The sequence below is a fragment of the Vicugna pacos genome, chromosome 12 (genome assembly GCF_048564905.1).
Source record: "Vicugna pacos chromosome 12, VicPac4, whole genome shotgun sequence".
In the NCBI taxonomy this organism is placed as follows: Eukaryota; Metazoa; Chordata; class Mammalia; order Artiodactyla; family Camelidae; genus Vicugna; species Vicugna pacos.
In genome coordinates, this window is record NC_132998.1 from 60,274,588 (window position 1) to 60,298,605 (window position 24,018).

At 41.0% G+C, this 24,018-nt stretch overlaps 1 protein-coding gene across 4 annotated transcripts; it reads left to right on the forward strand.

Moving 5' to 3' along the window:
• Window positions 1–93: 93 nt before the first annotated feature.
• XRCC6 (X-ray repair cross complementing 6) lies at window positions 94–23,957 on the forward strand. 4 transcript variants are annotated; one of them, XM_015241660.3, is made up of 13 exons: window positions 94–218; window positions 833–929; window positions 3,521–3,633; window positions 5,050–5,188; window positions 5,460–5,714; window positions 6,120–6,303; window positions 10,325–10,511; window positions 11,966–12,134; window positions 12,859–13,020; window positions 14,465–14,594; window positions 15,770–15,870; window positions 19,847–19,960; window positions 23,543–23,957. In XM_015241660.3, the coding sequence occupies exons 2-13, from the start codon at window positions 848–850 to the stop codon at window positions 23,734–23,736; spliced, it is 1,830 nt and encodes a 609-aa protein (XP_015097146.2). In that variant the 5' UTR covers window positions 94–218; window positions 833–847; the 3' UTR covers window positions 23,737–23,957. The 4 variants fall into 4 exon arrangements, with proteins under 4 accessions (XP_015097146.2, XP_072829702.1, XP_015097147.2 ...); XM_015241661.3 differs by lacking the exon at window positions 94–218 and adding an exon at window positions 231–338; XM_031671789.2 differs by lacking the exon at window positions 94–218 and adding an exon at window positions 390–633.
• The last annotated feature ends 61 nt before the right edge of the window (window positions 23,958–24,018 follow it).

Below are 24,018 nucleotides of genomic sequence, written 5' to 3' on the forward strand. Positions count from 1 at the left end.
GCGGGGCCTCGCGGGAGGGGGCGAGCCTTCGCCGGCTGGGTGGCGTTAGTGGGGGACGGGTGTGGAAAGCGCATGTGGATGTGGGCGTGCCAGCTGGACGGGAAAGGTTCGCGCTGTGCGTGATGACGTAAGGGGCGTTCGTTGGAAGCGAGAAGTGGAGCCCGCGCGTGCGCGGCGCCCCGCCTTCTGCCCAAATTGATCTCTTACTTGCGCCCAAGGTAGGTGGGAAGGGGCTGCGTTCTGTTTGTTGTTTGCTCGTGGGGGCTGGCGTCGTTCGGCTTTGCCTTCTCAGTCTTGCGCGTCCCCGTAGCCTCGCCGCCGGGCAGCGTAAGCCAGAAGTGCGTGGGTGCGAGGGGTGGAGACAGCCTCTGTCCCAGGTCTTTCCTCTGGAGGGAGGCGGCACCCAGTCTTGGAGGGCCACCTATGTTTGAGACCCCACTGGGCTTGCCTGGCTGAGGAGTTGGAGATTTGGGGGCGGGATGAGAATAAGTGGGTCCGCTAAAGGACGGAATACCCCAGACCGGGTATCCGTCAAGTCCAGATGATGACGGAGGCCGGACTGGACCTCCAGGTCAGGCTGCCCCGGCACACCCCGGGCCACTTACCTTGAAGTGTCCTTAAGGGATAGCTAAGGTGAGGCTGCTTTCTGGAAAGACGCCCATACCCATTTACCTCTGCATCTCAATTACTAAGCTCTCCAAGCAGCAGAATCCAGCATCCACATTTCTCACCAGCATCTCGAGCCTTTGGGACAGATCTCATAGTAGCCTAGGAGTCGATAATTTTTCGGTTCAAATTTGCTTGTTACTGATCTTAACTTTCTCACATCTAGTGAGCAAGAACCAACATGTCAGGGTGGGAGTCTTATTACAAAAACCAGGGTGATGAAGAAGAAGAAGAACAAGAGGAGGGCCTTGAAGCAGGTTTAGGTAAGTGACTTTAATTAACATCTACCATTCTGTGTGGAGGAAAGACTTTGCCTGCCTGTCTCTGCTGAGGGACCTTTGCTGTCTCATGGCTTACCCTTCACTCCTCAGAGAATCTCAAATACTTTCCTCTCTTTAAATTTTGCAGATCTACCCTAGGCTCTTCTAGTCAGTTCTTACTCTAGTCTATGGTACATTCCTAGCCTTAAACTTTTGCTGAGCACTGGTAGATTAAGCTCCAATAAGTGACTCTTGACTTTCGTATCCTTGGTCACCTTAGGTGGCTCAGATAAGACCCTTCCTCACTCAAGGAAAGTAGTTTTCCTCATTCTAGGACCTCAGTATAGAAATGCTTTCACCCTACAATAACTGCAGCAAAGAGTAAACATGAGCAACACAGTTACAAGAGTCATTCCCTCATCATAGCCTCCAGGTTTGGGAATATATGTTCAGGCAATATAGTAACAGAGGATAAAGAAAGAGAAATAAGGGGTGAATATAATCTACATACTGGTTAATTTAAGTCCTGGGTAGAAATTAAAAAAAAATTAATATACTTAATTTTTTTAGAGCAGTTTTAGGTTCAGAGCAGAATTGAACAGAAAATACGGAGTTCGCACATAGCTCCCCCACCCACACATATATACTCCCTGACCCTCAACATCCCTCATCAGTGTGACATATTTGTTATGATCAATGAACCAACATGGACACATTATTATCAACGAAAGTCCATAGTTTACATTAGAGTTCACTCTTGATGTTGTACATTCTATGGGTTTTGACAAATGCATAATGACATGTAGCAACCACTATAGTATCATAGAGAATAATTTCGTTGCCCTAAAAATCCCCTGTGCTCCATCTATTCATTCCTCCCTCACTCCCTCCCTCTCCCTAATCCCCTGGAAACCACAATCTTTTTATTGTTTCTGTAGCTGTGCCTTTTCCAGAATGTCATTTGGTTGGAATTGTACAGTTTTTAGTCTTTTCAGATTGGCTTCTTTCATTTAGTAATATGTCTTTTAAGTTTCTTCCATGTCTTTCATGGTTTGATAGCTCATTTCTTTTTTTAAAAAAATTTTTTACTGCACACATATTTTTAAATTTACATATATGTAGTGTTCATTGTTTTTAAGAACATTTAGAGCTTCAGCCTTTTAAACTTACATGGTTATCAAAGGAATAAAGCCAACCACAAAATAAGAATTAATTCAAAAAGATACATACACCCTGATATTAACAGCAACATTATTTATAATTGGCAAGATATGGACGCATCCTAAGTGCACATCAATAGTTAAATAGATAGTGAAGATGCAGCATATATATATGTAATGGAATACAACTCACCTAGGTAGAAATTTTTAAAGTGGCTTTTATTAAGTGAGAAACATAGGAAATATAAAAAATAAAAGAAAATTTACTGTAATCTATATAATCAACCACCCTAACACAACCACTACTAGCATTTTGCATATTTCCTGCATATATCTTTCATTCTACATATTTCCTAACTGTACATGTCTGGTTTTGCTTGCATATGATTTTTTATACAGTTGTAATCATGGTGCATATAAAGTTTTTCCATTTTAATTTACACCTTCAAAATTCACATCTTCTTCAAAAAGAATTTTAGACGTACATACATAATTTTGTGCTCTGCCTTTTTTCCTTACTGTATTATAGATATATTTCTCCATGTACTACATATATAGTCTTTATAACTCATTTTAATTGTGCTATAATTTGTTCAGCCTACTTCCTATTGGACATTTTAGTTATTTTCGATTTCTTGTTTTAACAAACAACATTGTGGAAATTTTTGCATGAGAGTTTTTCCATATCTTATTTTCTTAAGAGGTAGAATTCACTGGATCAAGGCAGAATTTTTAAGGCTGTTGACACATATTGCTATATTGCTTTAGAAAAGATGGATAAGTAAATTTATTGCATTAGGAAGCAACGGTGTCACAAATGGGAACAACTAGACATTGTATATTCCTTTTTATGAAAAACTGAACATCACTTATCATGTAATCATGCCAGAAAAAAAAAGGAAAACCTGAATCTGATGAAGACTGTGTAGGTCCCTAGTAGGAAAGACAGAGGACTGTGTTAATCTACACCAAAAACATGCAGTCAGCAAAATCCGGGAGGTGGAGGACTACTTGATAAAATATCCTGATTCTTCAGCAAATAAATAAGAGACAAAAGATGGAGGAGGTATCTATAGATTAAGAGGCTATAAATACTTTTTTTTTAAGTCAAAACCAGTGTTTAGCAATGTCCACTTGGATGATTAAACTGTAAAGAAAAATAAGGAGGTGTTTACTGAAAGTCAGGATAGTGGTTACTCTTGGGAAGAGGGTGGATGTTATAATTGGGAGGGGACAGGGAAAGGGTTTCTGGGCTGACTGGCAAGATTCAGTTTCCTCTGTGGGTGGTGGTTTTAAGGGTGTTCACTTTATAATAATTCATCAGGTTATAATTTTGCTTAATGAGCTATTCTCTTATTTCTTTTATTTGAGTAATAAGCATGATAAATATGAACACAAGGGCAAATATTTCCTTCCACTTTTTTTTCCCCATAGGAGATTATAAATATTCAGGAAGAGATAGTTTGATCTTTTTGGTTGATGCTTCTAGGGCCATGTTTGACTCTCAGGGTGAAGATGAGTTGACTCCTTTTGACATGAGCATCCAGGTAAGATTACCTTTCATTTAGTTTAAAAAACAAACCAAGAGAGAAAAAAGTATTAATACCACTTTAAAAAATATGGACTCTTTGAAAAGTTTAGAATGATAAATGGTGATTAGCCTCCCAGGATAGCTACTATACTTGCAGCTGAGAAAGTGTAGCAGTGTTGGAGAACAGGCTCATTTTATTCTGGGTCTGAACTTCCAACCTTAGGAATACATTACTCCCACCTTCTGCGTTAGCCCTGGTAGTAGAAGTGGGGTCCTCTTTCTATAGAGATGAGACTGTAAAGGAAGAAAGGAAGTTCCAGCAGTCACGGTGTGGAAATGAGTCCTTTTGTAAGTGATATTTGAAAGTTGGGTAGTACCTGTGATTGAAAAAGATTATTACAACAAAAAGACAAACAACCTAATTTAAAAATGGGCAGAAGGCTTGAATATACATTTTTCTAAAGATGCACAAATGGCCAACAAGCACATGAAAAGATGCTCAGCATCTTCAGGCATTAGAGAAATTTTTGTAAAAGTTTGTAGACTGCTCAAAGACTGAATTAAAATATTTATAGAAATGATTACTTGCAATGAAGATTACTGTCAGTGACTAGACGTACCGTATGTTCTACTTAAGGAGAGAATTGCTATGGAGGAAGGCCAAGTAGAGTCTCAAGCAGAACATGGAGGAGGAGTCACCATGTTTGGTTTATTCCTCAGCTTTGCAGAATCAGAAACTTAATTTTGTCAGTGCCTGCAGAATTACAGGCCCTCAGGACTGACCACTTCTTATGAGACATTGATTTGCCAGATGCTGGCTTTAGTTTAAATGGGTAGATAGAACTTTCCTGGAATACGGATGTCTTTAATTGTATAACTAGGCAAATTTTATTTCAAAAGATGCTGTTAGTATAGACTAGATACAGACTTATTTTCAGGCTACTTATACTCAAAATTAGCTTAAACCTTTTGTATATGTAATTATTTTATATATGTAAATTTTGTTTCTTGGTATCAAGCTACTTAAATTGGCTTAAAACTCAGCCAATTAAGTAAGTGAGATCAGTGGGACTCACATCCAGATTTTGTGATCTTAGTATTGGGCTTTTTTTTTTGTTTATTTTTAAGATTTCCATATAGCAGAGTTTCCTTCCTGAGTATATCCATATTTTTAATTCTCTGATTTCTCATGGTAGAGACTGCTTATGCTTCTGTTAAACACAACCACACTCTGCTTTTTGTACATTATATAAATGACCATCCCTCTCACTGATGTGTGAGTTTCCTGAAGGTAGGGGTCATGCCTTATTCTAATGCCACATACAAATTCAGCAAATATATATTGAGCCTCCTACTATGTGTCAGGCACTTATGGGGCTTAAGTTTAGTGGTAAGTAGTTAAATATTGAATTTTTATTTGTGTTTTTTTCAGTGTATCCAGAGTGTGTACACCAATAAGATCATAAGCAGTGATCGAGATCTTTTGGCGGTGGTGTTCTATGGTACCAAGAAGGACAAAAATTCAGTGAATTTCAAAAATATTTACGTCTTACAGGAATTGGATAGTCCAGGTCAGTAGTGTCCTAAGATCAGCTTTTCCCTTACGTGAGAAGGTCATTACCCTGCACAAAGAGGGTTGCAGAGAAGGATGCGGATGACATCTTGACTCGGAGTGTACTTTCCTGCGGACAGGGGTTCTCACTGGGACGTGGACTTTTGTTATATGGGTTAAACAGCTCTGGATGAGAAAGAGACCCTAGGCCCTTCTGTTAGTCTTGTAATGGTGGCCCCCGATGCTGTTCTGACTTTTCTGCCCATTTGACCCCCCTCATCTCTGATCAGGTGCTAAACGAGTCCTTGAGCTTGACCAGTTTAAGGGGCCGAAGGGGAAGAAGCATTTCCAAGACTTAATTGGCCATGGATCTGACTACTCACTGAGTGAAGTGCTGTGGGTCTGTGCCAACCTCTTCAGCAATGTCCAGTTCAAGATGAGCTATAAGAGGATCATGCTGTTCACCAATGAAGACGACCCCCACGGAGGTGACAGTGCCAAAGCCAGCCGGGCCAGGACCAAAGCTGGGGATCTCCGTGACACAGGTCGGCATTTTCCCTGTTCTTTTTAAACTGTTACTTAATTTTATTGCGTCTTTATAGCTGCTGTCAGATATTTGCTTTTCACTCTTCAGGGTGAAATGAAAGAATAAAGTAAACCTGTTCTAACATTCCCACTGAAAATGGCTAGGCCATCAGCTGTCTGAAGGGCTCTGTCAGAGGGAGCTTTTCTTTACTTATGTTGCTACGAATGGTGGTTATTTGAATAAGTTGTATGAAGTCATTAGAGTAGCTGATTCCCTTAACCACTTTCTCTCTAAGTCCTAAAAAAAATGTTAATAATCAATCTAGTTCTTTGGGAGCTTTTAAAAGCGTACTTGAACTCAACTGAAAAAAGATTCTCCCTTGTTGAAAATTGTTTTCCCTCACTCTTATTTATCGTTGCCCCAGGTATCTTCCTTGACTTGATGCACCTAAAGAAACCTGGGGGCTTTGACATATCCTTGTTCTACAGAGATATTATCAGCATAGCAGAGGATGAGGACATAGGGGTTCACTTTGAGGAGTCGAGCAAGCTCGAAGACCTGTTGAGGAAGGTTCGCGCCAAGGAGAACAGGAAGCGCGTGCTCTACAGGTGTGCACCAGGCCTGGGTCAGCTGCCCACAAGGCTCCTGACTGATCTAAGCAACGCGTGGCTTTGACCTCCCTGGCTGCTTATCTCTCAGCTGTACTACTGTCTAACTGTTCACACACTCTTAAAAAACTTGCTTTATTTCAAGATAGCACAAGCTGTTTGCTTCTCTATCTCTGGAAAGGGCTGGCGTGCTATTTCTCCAAAGTAACATAGCTCTCCACTCTTTTTGGGTAAACAGTTGTGGCCCAATAGTATCCTCAGTTGCATTCACTAGAGTACTCTTTGTTTTCTTCTCTAAATTGGGGATAATGATAGTACCTGGCATAGAGCAAAAACTTAGTAAATTTTAGTTATTATCATTGTTGTTAAAATTGAGTTACTCTAATTTCTTATAAGCTTGAGACTAGGAGGAACCAGATGGTTTAATTATCTTCTTTTAGAGAGCTTTGACATTAGAACCCTAAGGCCTCCTCACTGTTTCTTCCTAAAGACCATCAAGTTCATTTTAGGCTAGTTTCCTCAATAGAGGAATGTGACCATTGGTAGTTTTTGAGCTGTTTTCAAGAGATTACTGACAATTCTACTAGAAAACCCATAAGATTATTTTAAGGAAACTGAAGCAGCTCAGTGCTACAGTTACAATTTTGTCATTGCTGTCCTTTTCCCCCAAGGAACTTTTTCTCTTTCCTCAAACAAGCACCCTGTCACCTTTTCCCTTTCCTGAAACAGCGGAATATTGTTACTATCTACACATTTTGGTGGGGGTGGCAGGAAGGGTAAAATAGTGATTAAAGTAGGTCCTGGAATCATATATTGGTTTGGATTATAGTCCCGGACTCTCTGCTGTGTGACCTGGGGTAAATTTTTTAACTTCTCTGAGCCTCAGTAAAATGGAAGTAAAAATGGTACCTCCTTATAGGATTGCTGTGATGATTAAATGGGATAATTTACACAGAGTACTTGACACACATAGTAATTATAAATGTTGGCTAGTCTTATTATTTTGTGAAAGAGTTGTTATGGGATACTTGATATGAATAATAATAAGTTGGAGCTGTTTGAGAACTAACTGCTTCAGGCCTAAGGCCTAGAACATTATTATACTTATTCGTGCTATAATAAAATAATAGAACTATTTTATTGCATAGCTTTTATGTGCCAGGCACTGTCCTAAGATAATAGTTAATCTCATTTAATCTATAAAGACAACCCTTTGAGGCAATCTGAAACCATCAGTAACACTTATTAACCTTAAAACATTTCCGATGAAGTTAAATGTACTAAGCAGCTTGTTTTGGGCTGTGGGCTTCCCTTTTTTCCTGGCCAAGGTGTGACATAAACCACATGATGTTATCCTATAACTATCTTAACTTAGAGTTATGACATTTTCAAGGTCGAAAGATACCTTAGTTTATAAATGTGAAAGTTTAAAATGGGGTTGGGGATGGTATAGCTTAGACGTAGAGTGCATGTCTAGCATACAGAAGGTCCTGGGTTCAATCCCCAGTACCTCCACCATAAGTAATAGATAAACTTAATTACCTCCCCCTCAAAAAAAGAAATTAAAAATTAAAAAAAAATTTTAAATGGGGTTTGGGGAGTAATGGATTTGCCCTTTTGGTTCAGAAATAGAACCAAGGTCACTTGAAGCCTGAGGCAGGAGTGGACATTGAAGAGTGCTTTTTCTCAGGATACTGAAATACAGAGGGCACAACAATTTAAAAAAATTACTTTGCAGATTGTGCGGTTTCTAAATTGGTTACGTTTATTGTCAGTTCTCCTTCAGCAGCCTTTAGCAACTGAGTTTATCACCTAGTAATCCAGAATAGTTTAAGTAGGAAGTTACCAAATGGGTAGTGTTGTTAGTAATGCCCCTCTGTTACTAACACTCGTCTGTGGGCAATCATACTTTACCAAATTGACTTGAAGCCATACTAGGTCCTTGTTCCAGAAACCTAAAATTTCCTGTCCCAAACCAGTGTTCTTTCTACAGTGTGAACCAATATACCTTTGTATTAGCTATAATTTATTTAAACATGTTCTGTTCTTTTTTTTTTTTTTATTCTCCCCCTCCCTCCCGAAACATGTTCTGTTCTTTAAAGTAAATACTTACTACTAAACATTCCACAACAGTGAAGATTGGATTATTTAATTTAAGACTTAATCTTTGGGGATAAAGGAGTTTTAATTTCCCTCTGAGCACTAATTTAGCTGCATCCTATACTCTCAGATATGTTGTATTTTCACTTTCATTTAGTTCAACATCATTTTAAATTTCCCTTCTGATTTCTTCTTTGTCTTCTTGGACAAATATTTGGGGTTTTCTTGGATTTCTTTTAGTTGTGGATCTGCACAACAAATATTTGGGGTTTTCTTGGATTTCTGTCTATTGTGGATCTTCACTTAGTTCCATTTTGGTTAAAGAACATACTTTGTATGACTTCAGTTTTTTTAGATGTATTTAGATTTGTTTTGTGGCCCAGCACATGGTCTGTCCTAGAGAATGTTCCATGTGTGCTTGAAAGGAATGTGTAGCACAGGTTATTTTTGTGTTCTGCTTTTTTTCGCACTATAACATGGTAAATATTTTTGCACATTGTCATTATTATAAAACACATTTGCAAGAGGTCCTGTTGCTGCTTATAATGTTGATATAAATATTCTGGAGCAATATGTCATAATGGAAAAGTACATGAGCTTTGAATCAGACATACCTGAATTTGAATACCAGTTTTCGTTAGTCGTATGTCTTTGGGCAAGTTAGATAATGTCTCTGAGCCTTAGTGTTTTCATCTTAAAAAGGACAATAATAAGATTATTGGTGGCAAGTAACAGAAACTGACTCTTGACTAATTTCAGCATATTCAAACAGAATCCTGAACAGGGTAGGTAGTGTAGGAACCAGGGTGGCACCAGGTATCTAGGTTCGTGTCTAGGTCTAGACATTAATGACAGTGTCTTTGGGTTACTTCTGTCAGCAACATCTCCTCCAGTCATGTCCTTACTTGCTTACTGCTTGAGACCCAGACTCTCAGGAGAATAAGTCTGATGTCTTGAGCCTGGAAGGCAGCTATGCTCACCACTATACCACCAACGCTGCACCTGATAGCTTGAGCCTGGGCCAGATGTGCCCACCACTTGGCCAGGGGAGGGTATAGCACCCTGATGAACATTTTTCCAAAACTGCAGCGGGGGAAAATGTGGGTCCCAAAGAAAAATTGTGGTTTCATTGTTGAAAGAAGAGGCAAAGTATACTACACAAACAGAAATAGCATATAATATAGTATAATATAGCATATAATAACTTACAGGGTTATTATGTTTAAATGAGAGAATAGCTATAAAGTGATTTGATGTATGGCTCAATTAAAAGTTATTATTTTTATTATAGTACATTCTTTATCATTATTTTAAGTAGTTAGCAGTATATTCTGAAGCTTTTTTGTGGTGTAGACCCTGAGATGTATTATAGAGAACCCAATTAACATTATTATTATTTTGAGGGGGAGGGTAATTAGGTCTATTTATTTATTATTAGGTTTTTAAAAAAATCTTATTTTTTTTTTGTTGGGGGGAATTAGTTTTTTTTTTAATATTTTCTTTATTGAAGTATAGTTAATTTGCAGTATGTCAGTTTCTGGTGTACAGCATAATGCTTCAGTCATACATGAACATACATATATTCATTTTGTTTATTTTTTAATGGAGGTCCTGGGGATTGAGCCCAGGACCTCTTGCATTGCTACGCATACCCACTGAGCTATACCCTCACCCTAGTTTTTTTTTTAATAGAGGTACTGGGAATTGAGCCCAGGACTTCATGCATGCTAAGCACACACTCTACTACTGAGCTACACCCTCCCCACTCTATTATATTATTAAAATGCTTTATATTTGTATTTGAAGAGCTTGGACTATTGGAGAGAATGAAACAAATTAGAGATTGGGTGCCATGAAGGAATTTTAGATAGGAAAGTATAATCTTTTAGTACAGATTTTAAAAAATGTTTCTCTCCTTCAGGTTGAAGCTTAAGCTCACCAAAGATGTAGTGCTCACTGTCGGCATTTATAATTTGGTCCAGAAGGCTTTCAGACCTCTTCCAGTGAGGCTTTATCGGGAAACAAATGAACCAGTGAAAACCAAGACCCGGACATTTAATGTAAATACAGGCAGTTTGCTTTTGCCTAGCGACACCAAGAGGGCTCAGGTAGGTCTGCTTTCTTACTGAATTTTGTCCCGTTGAAGAGTTAAAAGGGAGGGGAGATATAGATATCGGTATCAGTCAGCCTAACCAGTTAAATAACTTTCATGTGTGCATGTTTCTAGCCATGCTGTTGTTATTTCTTTTTGGAATATGGCATCCAGATCAGTAATGCCCTGAGAACCCGAGTGTCAGAGCCAGTATTTGAAAGAGATGTCAGTGAAAACTTCAGCTCTTGGTCGCTCAGCACATGCTGCTCTGAGTCTTAACAGTCTAATTCCTTGCTCAGTACAATAGCAGAAACTGTTGTACAGTCAACTAGGAAGACGAGCAAGGGAAAGTGTGTTGGGTGTGTAGTGCACTTTTTTTTTTTAGGGGCAGATTTTTTTTTTTCCTAAACCAAAATGTATTCTGTGCTTTGAAATGATACACACGTGCCTTTCTTAATCTGAAAGACACACTAAGAGTGCAGAACATTATCCTTCCTCTTCCTCTCACCTTTGTTCAATCTGCAGAGGGATTTGATACCTAAAATTAAAATCAAAAGAGTCATCCTTCCTTTTTAATTATATGAAATGTTGGAGAGAATCTGAGATTTTGTGTAAGTTTGGGACCTAGAAGGATCAACTAAGTGACTAAAATAAAATATTATGTTGATTCAACCCATGAGATGTGTTTTGGAGCACAAATTTCAGGCCAGAGTATCTTGCCCTAATTTTTGGAAGAAGAAGACAAGAAATTTCCTCTTCCCTTTTGGAAGTAATTAGTTTTCCCTGTTGGCCTGTTCATAGGCAGTAGCTCTTCCGGTTATTGAGTTTCTTTCTTGATCCATTGTGCCTACGGAAAATCTTGAGGGCTCTGTTTTTTCTTCATAAAGCTCAAATTTGACTCTGTTAAACTAATTGCATATTTAGAATCAAAATGCAAATGTTAAAGTTTGAAAGTAGTATGTGTGTGTGCGTGTGTGTGTCTGCCTCCCACACTGACTGAGACCTAGCAGAGTACCTGACATAGGTCCTCTCAATAAATAGGTAAGGTTTGAGCATCCTTTGTGTGTCAGAGATGATGCTGAGGATTTAGTGCATGTTAAACGAGGGGAGGAATAAATGCTTGAAGAGCATGGCCTTTATCACCAGACAGATGTAGTTTAGTTCAAAGCCCAATTTGCTTGTATAACCTGGAGCAAGTGACTAACTATTGAGCCCCCAGTTCACGCATCTGTAAAACAGTTTTTAACATCTACTGCCTGGGATTGTTACAGATGATAAATTGGGTGACAAGTGTGAAGTGCCTGGCTGGCATTCAATAAATGTTAATTCCTGGTGGTAGGAGGAAGAGGTCGCTGGTAAGCCCTCTTCCTCTCCTTAGAAGAAAGCTGATTTTAACTTGCTAGTGTCACATGGCAACCATTTTGCATCTCCGAGTAGCCTCGCTATGGGGTGCTTGTTCCTCTCCTATAGACCTATGGGGAACGTCAGATTGTCTTAGAGAAAGAGGAAACGGAAGAGCTTAAACGGTTTGATGAACCAGGTTTGATTCTCATCGGTTTCAAGCCCCTGGTAATGCTGAAGAAGCACCATTACCTGAGGCCTTCCCTGTTCGTGTACCCCGAGGAGTCCCTGGTAAATGGTGAGTGGCTTTGATTAAATGAATGAGTAATGCCAAAGGCAATTTAGTGAGCAGCATTTCCTAAGTGGCTGCTGGAAACTGTATAGGATATGTTAATGGGTATTTGGAAAGTGTTTCATGCTCAAATGAGTTTTGGAAATGTGAGACTAAGCAAAATTACAGAGATTTCTTTAGGACCTATAATACACTGATAGGGATTGTGAATGTCCAGGAGGGGAAATGGATTAGCATTTTTAAAACTTGCTTGCCATGGAATTCTTTCTTTGAGGCATCAGATAGAGAGTTTGGGAAAAACAAAAAACAAACCGAGCTTCTTCCCTAGTGTCAGCAATGAAAGATGATATGAACTTGGCCATTGTGTTTATTTGTGCTTTCCAGACCTGGATTCCTTTGTGCTGTAGCTAATGAACCCCCCGGGTCTGACCTGTCTGGTTTTCATAGCCACTGGGGCTTATGTCATTAGCCAAATAATAGTAAAAGCAAGCTGATGTTAATAATTCACAGTCCTAAATGGAGTATTTGAGGTGTCCAGTATCTTATTCCTTTCCTTCTCCTTCCTTTCTATGCCTCTGCTACCCACACTTTCCCCTCAGCTCTGGGTCCATACCTCTTACCTAAGTACTTTTAAGAAAATGAAAGAGAAACTATAGGCTTATAACATGGGCTAAGAGGGAAGAAAGGAGGAGATCCCTTTATGATGTAGACCCCTGTATTTGCTTTCTAGGGAGCTCAACTCTGTTCAGTGCTCTACTCACCAAGTGTCTGGAGAAGGAGGTCATGGCAGTGTGCAGATACACACCCCGCCAGAACACCCCCCCTTGTTTTGTGGCCTTGATGCCACAGGAAGAGGTACTGGATGACCAGAAAATTCAGGTGGCTCCCCCAGGTATGTGGAAAAGATAGTTTCAATGTTCTGAACCATGCTCAGGCTTTGGAGGCACTCATGGGATCCCAGCTCAGACCTGCTGAACCAGAGTCTCCAGGAATGAGGCCTGGGAAATGTGTATTTATTGGGTTGCACAGATGAATTTGATGAACAGCTGGGTAAGGTTGTCAAATATGATTGTGCAGTACACAGCATGCACAACTGTACCAGGCAGCTCTGCAGCCAGAGTTGAGAATTGACTGCATAGGGACTGTTTGCAGGTTACTGACATAAGTTCATAGAGTCTCACTGCTGACACATTCTTTACTAAAGCCATTGTTTGGCACCCTTGTAATGTTTAATAGTTGGTTTGTTGGTTGGTTGATCTCCTGTGTATGCCAAGGCAGTGAGGTATAGTGGAATGACTGAGTTTTGAAGTCAGATTTGACTTTGTTTTATGCTTATGTGCTTGAAAGCTCACTTTGTTTTTGTTTCGGGCCCTTCTCTGTCACTTGTTAGCTGGTCAGCTTGGACAAATAATTTAACTTTTCTATTTATATTCCTTACCTGCAAAGATGAGAATTCTGGAACATCTTTCTCTCAAGGTTGCCTCACATTTGAAGTAAGCTTATAATAAACATATAAATGTCTAGCACAAAGTAGCCAACAGGCGGTAGTCTTCCTTCTTTAGCTATGCTAATAAAAATTATAAAGGGACTCTTTGAATGTATTACATTTCTAACCCTGGTCATCAGAATGCTTAGGAACAGCTTTGGACGTCAGTTCTTCTCTCGGCTCTGTGCTGATGAGGCAGAGACTCTCCAAACACTGTTTCTCCTTTGTCTGCTGGCTCTCGGTCAATAGTAGGTGCCAGAGGGAGACATTAGGGCATGGGTGAGCTAAGAGACTTGCTCCGTGCCCTTGGCTTTCCCAACAAGGGCTCTTCACCTGGCACCAGCACTTGGTCCCAGTCTCTATATTTTTCCTATCTCTATATTTTTTTGTTCTTTCTAGAACCAGTCAGCAGAACAAGATCAGCCTGATGACCCTTACAATTAGCATATGGTGGAAGATGGGAGAACAAAGTGGGGAGAGGCTGAAGCTCAGAGGAGGGCCTGATGGAGCTGGGATATAGCCCTCTGGGGAGGGCGCACTGTCTAGCTGGCTCTGGGTGTATGGAAAAAGCTGGAGGCTGGATCCTGGCAAGGGCAGCACTGGCAGGAGCAGGGAGTGTCTGAGAAGGAGCACTCCTGCTTTCTGGTCTCCCTCTGGAGACTCCAAAGGGAGTCTGCTAGGTAGATGCCAACAGGAGTCAGCGGGAAAAGGAGACCTGGGGCCTGCAGGGTCCCAGCCCCACCATCACAGGACACTGAAGGGTGAACTGGAGCTGAGAGGAAAATAACAACTCAGTGACTGAAACCTTTTGTTAAGTCAAATCTCCAGAAACATTATATTTCTTCCTCAGGCTTCCAGCTCATTTTCTTGCCCTTTGCTGATGACAGACGGAAGGTACCCTTTACTGAAAAAGTCATGGCAAACCCAGAGCAGGTAGACAAGATGAAGGCTATTGTTCAGAAGCTCCGCTTCAAATATAGGTGAGTAACAGGTCATTCACAGGCTTTCTTCAGGAACTGCCTCCTGAATTGAAAGTCTGATTGGAAGTTTGAGTTAAGCATAGACCCAGAGAATGATTCTACTCTCTTCTGTTAACTGATAGATTATTACTTTTTAAAAGCTATACAGAGAATGGAAGGTTTTACATTGAAGACTTTGGAATTGTGCTAAGTGTTTACAGCTGGTTGACCTGTTGCGCTTAGAAAGCCAGGTTAGTTGAGCAGGCTCAAAAAGCAGCAGTCAGAAGAGGATTCTTCGTTGGCCTTCTTGGTGGTTGTCACACAGTGAGTAACAGCAAGTAAATCCAACGTAAATTGTCACAGGGTTAAAAGACTTGACTATATAATTCAAGTAGTTTCCTCTTACATATACATAGACCATTTCTCAGAACCTGCGTAAAGGGACAGCAGACAGAATTTTTTCACATTCCATCTTTTGTCTCTAAGGTGCTTCCCTATCTCTGCCTACCTCTGGGTAAAGTGACCTTCCTCTTCCACAGGAAATCTCCTGGTGTAGTCCTTTACTGGGCAAATGGAAGTGGTAAGATTCTGCCATGTGCCAGGCACTGTTCTAGATACAATTCCAACAGTATCTCATTTATTCTTCATAAAAACCTTGAAAGAACCCTGGAAGTTTTGGTGCCTGTTTACAGATGAGAAAACTGAGGCCTAGAGGAGTGAGGCATCTTGCCCAGACTCACCCAGCTAGGAGCTGGGGCCAGGATTCAAGTCTAGGACTGTATGACTCTGGATTCTTTCTCTTTTTACTCTCGTGTTGCTGTCGAGAATGAGAAGAACGAGTACGCAGGCTCATTATCTCCCCACCTCCCACCATCCGTCCTTCGTCTTTTCTCGGTATTGACCTGGCCCTACCTCCTCGCTTCTCTGCCTGCAGCTTCCAGTGACAGCTGAGCGTGTATTGTTTTGCTTTTAAATTAGCTTGTGGATCTCTAGCATCAGACAATAAATTGAAAAGTGGAGTGAGAGAAGGTGGCTCATGTGATACGATTCCCAACAGTTTTACTTGGTTTGTTTTTCTCAGCTGACTTTGGACCTGTGCTATCTCAGTTGGGTTTATTTGATTTTATTATTTTATTTTTTAAATGTTTGCATTTTTATTTTTTAATTTATTCATGTTACTGTTACTGTTTTAACAGAAGTGACAGCTTTGAGAACCCAGTGCTGCAGCAGCACTTCAGGAACCTGGAGGCCTTGGCTTTGGATTTGATGGAGCCTGAACAGGCAGTGGACCTGACATGTAAGGAGGCCGAGCTGAGCCGAGAGGTTCTTTTCATGGGAGGGTTTCTTACCGATTTTACTCTGGCCCAGGGACATGCATGCATTTCCTAGCACTCTCCAAATACTTAACCTTGTTGTCCAAATCAGCTCTGCTTGAGAGATTCTCTAGACCAGCTTAGATTGCCTAGGAGCAGATTTGGTTGGTTCTACAGTGAGAGGAGGAGAAAGTGCCAGGCTTCTGAGACCTGTCTCTGAAGCAGGCCACCTGTGACTGCATGTTGGTGAAAGTTTGAAAAATAATCTGTAACATTTACTGAGTGCTTACTGTGTGCTAGGCACTGCTGTTCCGTGTGTTGACTCACTTATTTTTCATGACTGTGAGGTAGGTGCTGTTACTGTCCTTATTTTACAGAGAAGGGAGTGATTTGCCTAAGGCACTAAGTAGTAAGTGATGATCTAGGTACAGAATCCAGTGAGTCTGGCCCAGAGCCCTTGCTCTGAAGCACTGTGCTTACTGCCACTCCATCAGATGGTGTGCTCTGCCCCAGAAGGTGCACCTCATTACCCAGCATCGAGGAGATCTTCTGGCCTCCTCGGCTGGGGCGCTCTGAGTTCGCTGCTCAGTCTGGATTGTGACTCTCTCATGTATTTCATAAGAGATTGCATGAAGTTTTGTGATGTAAGTAAATGCCCACTGAAAAGCAGATTGAAGACTATTTAATGAACACTCTTGACAGAAGTTGAAAAGATCAGAACATTTCGTTTGGCCTGCTTAGCTTCCCAGCTATGAACAATCTCTCACCCTGGACAGAAGGCCCCAGCATTAAGCATGAGTTGCTGTGCCTGTGTTGTGGTGGTGGCTATTAGCAGGCCTGGCAGAGGAGGAACCCTTGGGTCAGGCAGCCCATCCCTTCCTTCATGGCCTTCAGGCACATCAGGAAGTAAATCACCTGGTCTCTAGCAAGATGGTGAAGGGCACAGACTTTGAAAACAGCAGACGTAGCTAGATTTGAATCTCAGATCTGGCCGCTTACTAAATTGAGTGGCCTTGGAATTATAATCTCTCTGAAGCTCAGTTCCCTTATTGGTAAAACGGGGATAATGATCTTGTTCCTACCAGGTGTTAACAAGGTGTGGGCCCTGGCACTCGGGATGTGCTCAGAACACGGTTGCTGTCCGTCATTCCACAGCCACATGCCCTGCTCCTTGCCAGGGCTGCAGCCTCTTGCATTCTGGCTTCCGGCCCTATGCTTTTGAGGGAAAGTCTGGTTTTCTCTTTCTACTGTTTCTGCCTCTATTTTCAAAACAATTCTGGCTGCTATAGTATTTCCTATAACTTGAATGACTCAGATTCCTATTCTCAGCCCTTTCTTCTCTCCTTTCTTTGGTCACGTTATCCACTCCCACAGCCTCAGGTGTTGCCACATGTGCGCAGCTCCCAAACTTGTATCTCCAGCCCTGTCCTTTCCTCTGGGCTCTGGCCAGAGCTCGCAGCTGCCCAGTCCCTGGATATCCTGCTGCTCAGACACCTGACCCCTTTGACTCTTAGCTCTTTTACATCCCTCGCTCGTTTCTAGTCAGATGTGTCCACTTCTCTCTGACACTGTGATCGGACTTTGATTTAATAAATAACTTATCAAAGACTCAAAATTGTTTTTCACTTTGTTCTTTTGGCTTTGTCACACTGTACTCTTTCTCCTATGCCTGTGGTGACCATAAGACTTCTTTCCTGGACCTGCTTCCTTTTTTCCCCTCTAAACATGGGCATCCGCTAGGAGATCTCGGGCCCCATCTTTCTCTGTTTTCTTCCTAGGTGACCTCGTTCGGCTACACCAGTGATTCTCAGTGTAGTCCCTGGACTAGCAGCCCTGGCATCTCCTGGAAACTTGTCAAAAATGCAGATTTTGAGCTGACTGAATCTGAAACTCAGATTGGGGCCCAGCAGCCTGTGTTTAAACACACCTTCCCGGTGATTCTGAGACATGCCACTACTTCAAACACATTGGTTTTCATCTTTGGCTATTCAGCAGAATCATCTGGGGAACTTAGAAAAATCTGGCTGTTTAGGCCTCATCCCAGACCAATTAAATCAGAATCTTTGGGGGTGTGATTTGAGCACGTTAGCACTTTTTAGCATTTATTTTATTTCATTTTAAAATTTAAAGATAAATTGAAGTATATTGATTTACAGTGTTGTGTAAGTTTCTGGTGTACAGCAAAGTGATTCAGTTATATGTATATGTATGTATTCTTTTTCATATTCTTTATCATTATAGGTTATTAGATTCAAGATACTGAATATAGTTCCCTGTGCTAAACACTAGGGCCTTGTTGTTTATCTATTTTATATATAGTAGTTTGTATCTGCTACTGCCAAACTCCTAACATATCCCCCTCTTCCTTCTCTGGAAACCATAAGTTTGTTTTCTATGTCTGTGAGTCTACTTCTAGTTTATAAATAAGTTCACTTGTATCATATTTTAGATTCCACATATAAGTGATATATGATAGTTGTCTTTCTCTGTCTGACTGACTTAGTATGATCATCTCTGAGTCCATCCATGTTGCTGCAAATAGCATTATTTCATTCTTTTTTATGTCAGAATAGTATTCCGTTGTGTATATATATACCACAACTTCTTCATCCATTCATCTGCCAGTGGATATTTAGGTTGCTTCCATGTCGTGGCTAGTGTAAATAGTGCATCAGCACTTTTTAGAAGTCCCCAGGTTTAGAACCAGAGCTCTAGCAGAGATCCCTGGAACCTGGAACATGGGTCTTCTGACACGGCAGGAGCTCAGTTTGTGACCCTGTGCCATCTCGTAGGTGCACCACAGGGCAAGAGCTCCCTTGGTGCTTGGTCATCACGGTCATATGAGGAAGTGTTGAGACACTCATCTCATCACCCTTGCCCTTGGCTTGGCGCAGCTCACTGCAAAAGCTCTACAAGCTGTATAGTTGTAAGGTAACAAGAGAGGAAACAAAAATCTTACCTTTCCCGCAGAGCTCCCTTTCCCTGTTGGTCTTGGGGAAGACTCCTGCCACCCCATCTCCTCCCCCATCCGCCCCCACACCTCTTATTCCATCAGTAAGTCCAGCCAGTTCTGTCCCTTCTCATGTTACAGTCCCATCACTGCCCCCACCACACCCCTCTGTCCCCACTGCTGCAGCCTTCTTCTCACCCTCCATCAGTTTATACTCCACACAGCTGGTAGGTGCTCTTCTAAAATGTAAATCTAATCACATCATCCCCCTGCTCATAGCCCTTTACAGTTTCCCCACTGCTCAGGAAAAGCCCTAATTCTGGGCTGATATTCACCGTGCTTGCCTTTCCAGCCTCATTGCTGGCCCTGCTCTCCTCACCCTACTTCTAAGCCATGTGTTACCCTCTGTCTCTTGCCCCTCTGCCTTCTCCTGTGTTGACTAGCCTCTGCCTGAGGAAGAACATTCGGCTCTCTGGACTGTGCCGCAGAGTCATTCCTGACCTGACCCCTCCTGTGCCCCAGTGCCCTGCCCAGCCCTGTTGCATTGTTTTTACCGCCTCCCGACTAGACTGCAGGCACTGAGGGCATAGACTCTTGTTTGAATCCCCAGAATCTAGCCCAGTTCTCAACTCTGCCACTTCCCAGCCATTTGATCTCAGGAAAATCACTCAACCTCTCTGATTGCCACCTTTATAAAATGGGGAGACAAATTTACTTACTCCAGAGATTGTTAGGAGGATTAAATAAAAAGAGTAATAAGTTTAAAGCATTTAGAAGAGTACCTGGTTGTAGCAAGTGCTTGTTAAATGCAGTTGTTAGAAGGGCCTTAGTGAATGTTAGAGTTAATCGAATATTTTCGTGGCCAGGTCAGCTGCCTCGTGGACCCTTCACCGACCTCCCGCTGTCTCAGCAATCAGGCATTTTCTTCTCTGGTCCCCATGGAGTTGGAACTGGATGGGAAGTCAGGGCTTATGACTCACCGGGCCATCTTTCTCATTTTTATTTTCTAGTGCCCAAGGTTGAAGCAATGGATAAAAGACTGGGCTCCCTGGTGGATGAGTTTAAGGAACTTGTGTACCCACCAGGTTACAGTCCTGAGGAGCAAGTTCCCAAGCGAAAACAAGGTAAGGAGCTGGGTGTGGACATTCAGTGGGTTATTTTTAAAAGTTGGCTTTATGGACCTATCACAGAGGATCATAATGTCCTATAATGTCCTATAGATCCTATAATGACCCTTCAGAAATTTCTATACAAACCTACATATTTACATATACAAACATATTTCAGCATACATGGAATAGTACTCACATTGTTTTCTAGTTTATTTTGTTACTCAGCTATATATGTTAGACGGGTATTTATATGCACACTCCTATACCTACCTCATTTTTAAAAACAAGGCTATCGAGTACTTCATTGGATTGATGCACACAGTTCATTCAATCAGACCTTTACTGATGGATATACTGCAGTGGACACGAACCACCACTGCATACTTGTGTGAGCAGATACGTAGGATAAATTCTTATCAGTGGGATTGCCAGGTCAAGGTACAGACATTTAAAATTCTGGTTAAGAATCGCCAGTTTGCTTCTGAAAAAGTGATACAATTTATACCCTGTCCAAGGAGGGATGGGTGTGTTTCCCTATACTTTGACCAATCCTGGACTTTATTTATATGGTTCTTAAAAACAATATTCACCCCAAAAAAGTAGAGGTAAAATAGCTGCTGTTCTGATTCGCGGTTCTCCTAAAGTTACGAGTGAGATGCAGTTTTATTGGGCCTTTTTTCCTGTGAACTTCCAGTTTGGGGCCTTAACCGTTTTCTCTCCTGGACTGTCCTTTTTCCTGCCGCTGAACCCAAAGTGTCTTTACTGTGACTCATATTTTTCAGGACAGCACGTTGTGAATGCCTCACCATTTGGGAATAGTTCTGGCTTAGGTTGTAATCCTTTCGGCTGACTTTGGTCAAAGAAAGCCAAATTTGCTTGCTTTCCTACAAGGCCCACGAGGATGTGGAGCGATGAGACATGAGGGTGGTGGTCGTGGTGCTTTCTCCCTTGTGCGTCAGAAATGACTTCCCCAGTGCCCAGTGCGAACTGCTGTCATGGTCGTCACCCCTGCGCACGTGGGATTTATGTGCTTGTTTATTTTCCTCAGCCTGCACGTTCTTACCATTCAGCATGGTACCTTGGTACTGGACAAGGTGCTCTAAAATTGCTTTTTTTTGGTTTTGTTTTTTTCCAGTTTTATTGCAATACAATTGACATACAGTACTGTGTAAGTGTAAGGTGTACAGCGCAGTGATTACACTTCACGTACATCATGAAATGATGACCACAGTAGGTTTAGTGAACAGCTATCATCTCATATAGAAACAAAATTAAAGAAATAGAGAAAAAAATGTTTTTTTCCTTGTGATGAGCACTCTTAGGATTTACTCTCTTAACAATGTTCATTTAAAGCATACTGCAGTGTTAATTATCTTTATCATGTTGTTCATACTGACCTTAGTACTTACTTATCTTATAACTGGAAGTACCTTTGCACCTTTTGACTATGGTCACCTAGTTCCTCCTCCTCCCATTTGACAGTCACAAATCTGCTCTCTTTTCCTATGAGTTTGTTCATTTGTTTGTTTTTGAGATATAATTGACCCACAACACTGTGTTAGTTCGTGGTACACAACATAGTGATTCAGCATGTTTATACATTTCAAAATAATCAGCATGATAAGTCTAGTTGTCTTCTGTCACCATACAAAGATATTACATAAGTATTGACTGTATTCCCCACACTGTACATTTCATACCTGTGACTCACTTATTTTGAACTGAAAGTTTGTACCTTTTAATCTCCCTCACCTATTTTTCCCCTAACCCCAACACCTCCCCACTAGCAACCACCTGTTTGTTCTCTGTTATCTGTTCTCTGTTATCTGACTCTGTTTATTTATGCTTGTTCATTTGTTGTGTTTTTAGATTCCACATATAAATGAAATCATACAGTATTTGTCATTCTCTATCTGACTTATTTTACTTAGCATAATACCCCCTGGGTCCATCCATGTTGTCACAAATAGCAAGATTTCATTCTTTTTTAAGGCTAATATGCCACTGGATGCATGTGTATGTGTGTGCGTATATATATATATATATATATATATATATATATACGCGCGCACACACACACACATACATATACATATATATATATATACACACACACATATATACACACCCCTCACATCTTTATCCATTCATCTATTTATGGGCGCTTAGGTTGCATCTAAATCTTGGCTATTGTAAATAATGCTGCAGTGAAAATAGGGGTGCACATATCTTTTCAAATTAATGTTTTCATTTTCTTCAGATAAATACCTAGAAGTGGAACTGCTGGTTTTTACAGTAGTTCTATTTTTAATTTTCTTGAGGAATCTTCATACTGTTTTCCATTATAGTTGCACCAACTTACATTCCCACCAACCGTACACAAGGGTTCCCTTTCTCCACACTTGTTATTTGATAATAGCCGTTCTGACAGGTGTAAGATGTCTCATTGTGGTTTTGATTTGCACTTCCCTGTGGATTAGTGATGTTGATCAAAGATGCTTACATGCCTGTTGGCCATGTGTATGCCTTCTTTGGAAAACTGTCTGTTGAAGTCCTCTGCCCGTTTTTTAATTGGGTTGTTTGTTTTTCTGATGTTGAGTTGTATAAGTTCTTTGTATATTTTGATGTGTTTTTTTTCTGTTTTTTTAAAATTCTGTGATTTTTTTTTTTTTAATGGAAGTACTGGGGATTGAATCCAGGACCTCGTGCATGCAAAGCATACACTCTATCACTGAGCTATACACCCACCCCCTCTTTATATTTTGGATATTAACCTCTTGTCGGATATATCATTGGCAACTATCTTCTTCCATTCAGTAGGCAGCCTTTTCTTTTGTTAATAGTTACCTTTGCTGTGCAAAAGCTTTTTTAGTTTGATGTAGTCCCATTTGTTTTTGCTTTTGTTTCCCTTGCCTGAGAAGACATATCCAAAAAATATTGGAAAGACCAGTGTCAAAGAGCATACTGCCTAAGTTTTCATCTAGAAGTTTTATGGTTTTAAGTCTTACATATAAGTCTTTAATCCATTTTGAGTTTTTAGGGTATGAGAGAGTACTCTAGTTTGATTCTTTTGCATATAGCTGTCCAGTTTTCCCAGCACCATTTATTGAAGAGGCTGTCCTTTCCCCATTGTATATTCTTGCCTCCTTTGTCATAGATTAATTGGCCAAATAAGTGAAGGTTCATTTCTGGGCTCTCTATTCTGTTCCATTGATTGATGTCTGTTTTGGGACCAGTACCATACTGTTTTGATTACCATGGCTTTGTATTGTAGTTTGAAATTGTAAATGCTTTTTGAGCAAAGAAGGAAGGAATGAAAGACTTGTTCATGCAAAGGAATCAGCAGTTTTGGATAAACTGATAGCACTCACTACTTTTAACTTCCTCCTAGATGTGATACACTTTTTATTTTATATTTAAATAAAGATGATGCCTTATCAAGACAACTATCTTCCCAGTGGTGTTCTAGGTAGGCATCGCAGCTTTATGGAAAATGGTTAACTGCAGCCCAGGTCATATGAGGCCCCCTGTGCAGTATAGCTGGGATCCCACTGGTAGCATTTCCAGTCACTCCTACCTGACCTGTTTCCCCAGATGATGAAAGTTCTGGAAGCAAAAGGCCTAAGGTGGTGGTATCTGAAGAGGAGCTGAGGGCCCATGTCAGCAGGGGCACGCTGGGTAAGCTCACTGTGCCCACACTGAAGGAAGCCTGCAGGGTGCATGGGCTGAAGGGTGGGCTGAAGAAGCAAGAGCTGCTGGATGCGCTCACCCGGCACTTCCAGGACTGACCGGAGACCATGCAGCCAGTCACCGTTTCACATGTGAGCCAGGCTGCCTGGTTTTGTTTTTATAAAGTTAAAACACCTTTCTCCTGAGCCAAGAAGAGTCTGCCTGACAGAAGCCAAGGACCTTACGTTTATGAGACTTTCTGTTGCCATGGAGAGTGTACCCCTCCCACTTTGCCGTGCCTTACTCTACTGTCTGAATAAAGAGCCCTAACTTTGTTCTATATATTGTTCCTTAGTGTAAAGGAGAAAGATGTGTCTACCTTGCATCCAAAGATCACTTGC

Excerpts from the sequence above, each read along its gene's own strand:
- XRCC6 (XM_015241660.3), top strand. The coding sequence starts at position 848 with ATGTCAGGGTGGGAGTCTTATTACAAAAACCAGGGTGATGAAGAAGAA. Across the intron at positions 5,189-5,459 it reads ACAGGAATTGGATAGTCCAG|GTGCTAAACGAGTCCTTGAG; the intron begins GTCAGTAGTGTC and ends ATCTCTGATCAG. Across the intron at positions 5,715-6,119 it reads TGGGGATCTCCGTGACACAG|GTATCTTCCTTGACTTGATG; the intron begins GTCGGCATTTTC and ends TCGTTGCCCCAG.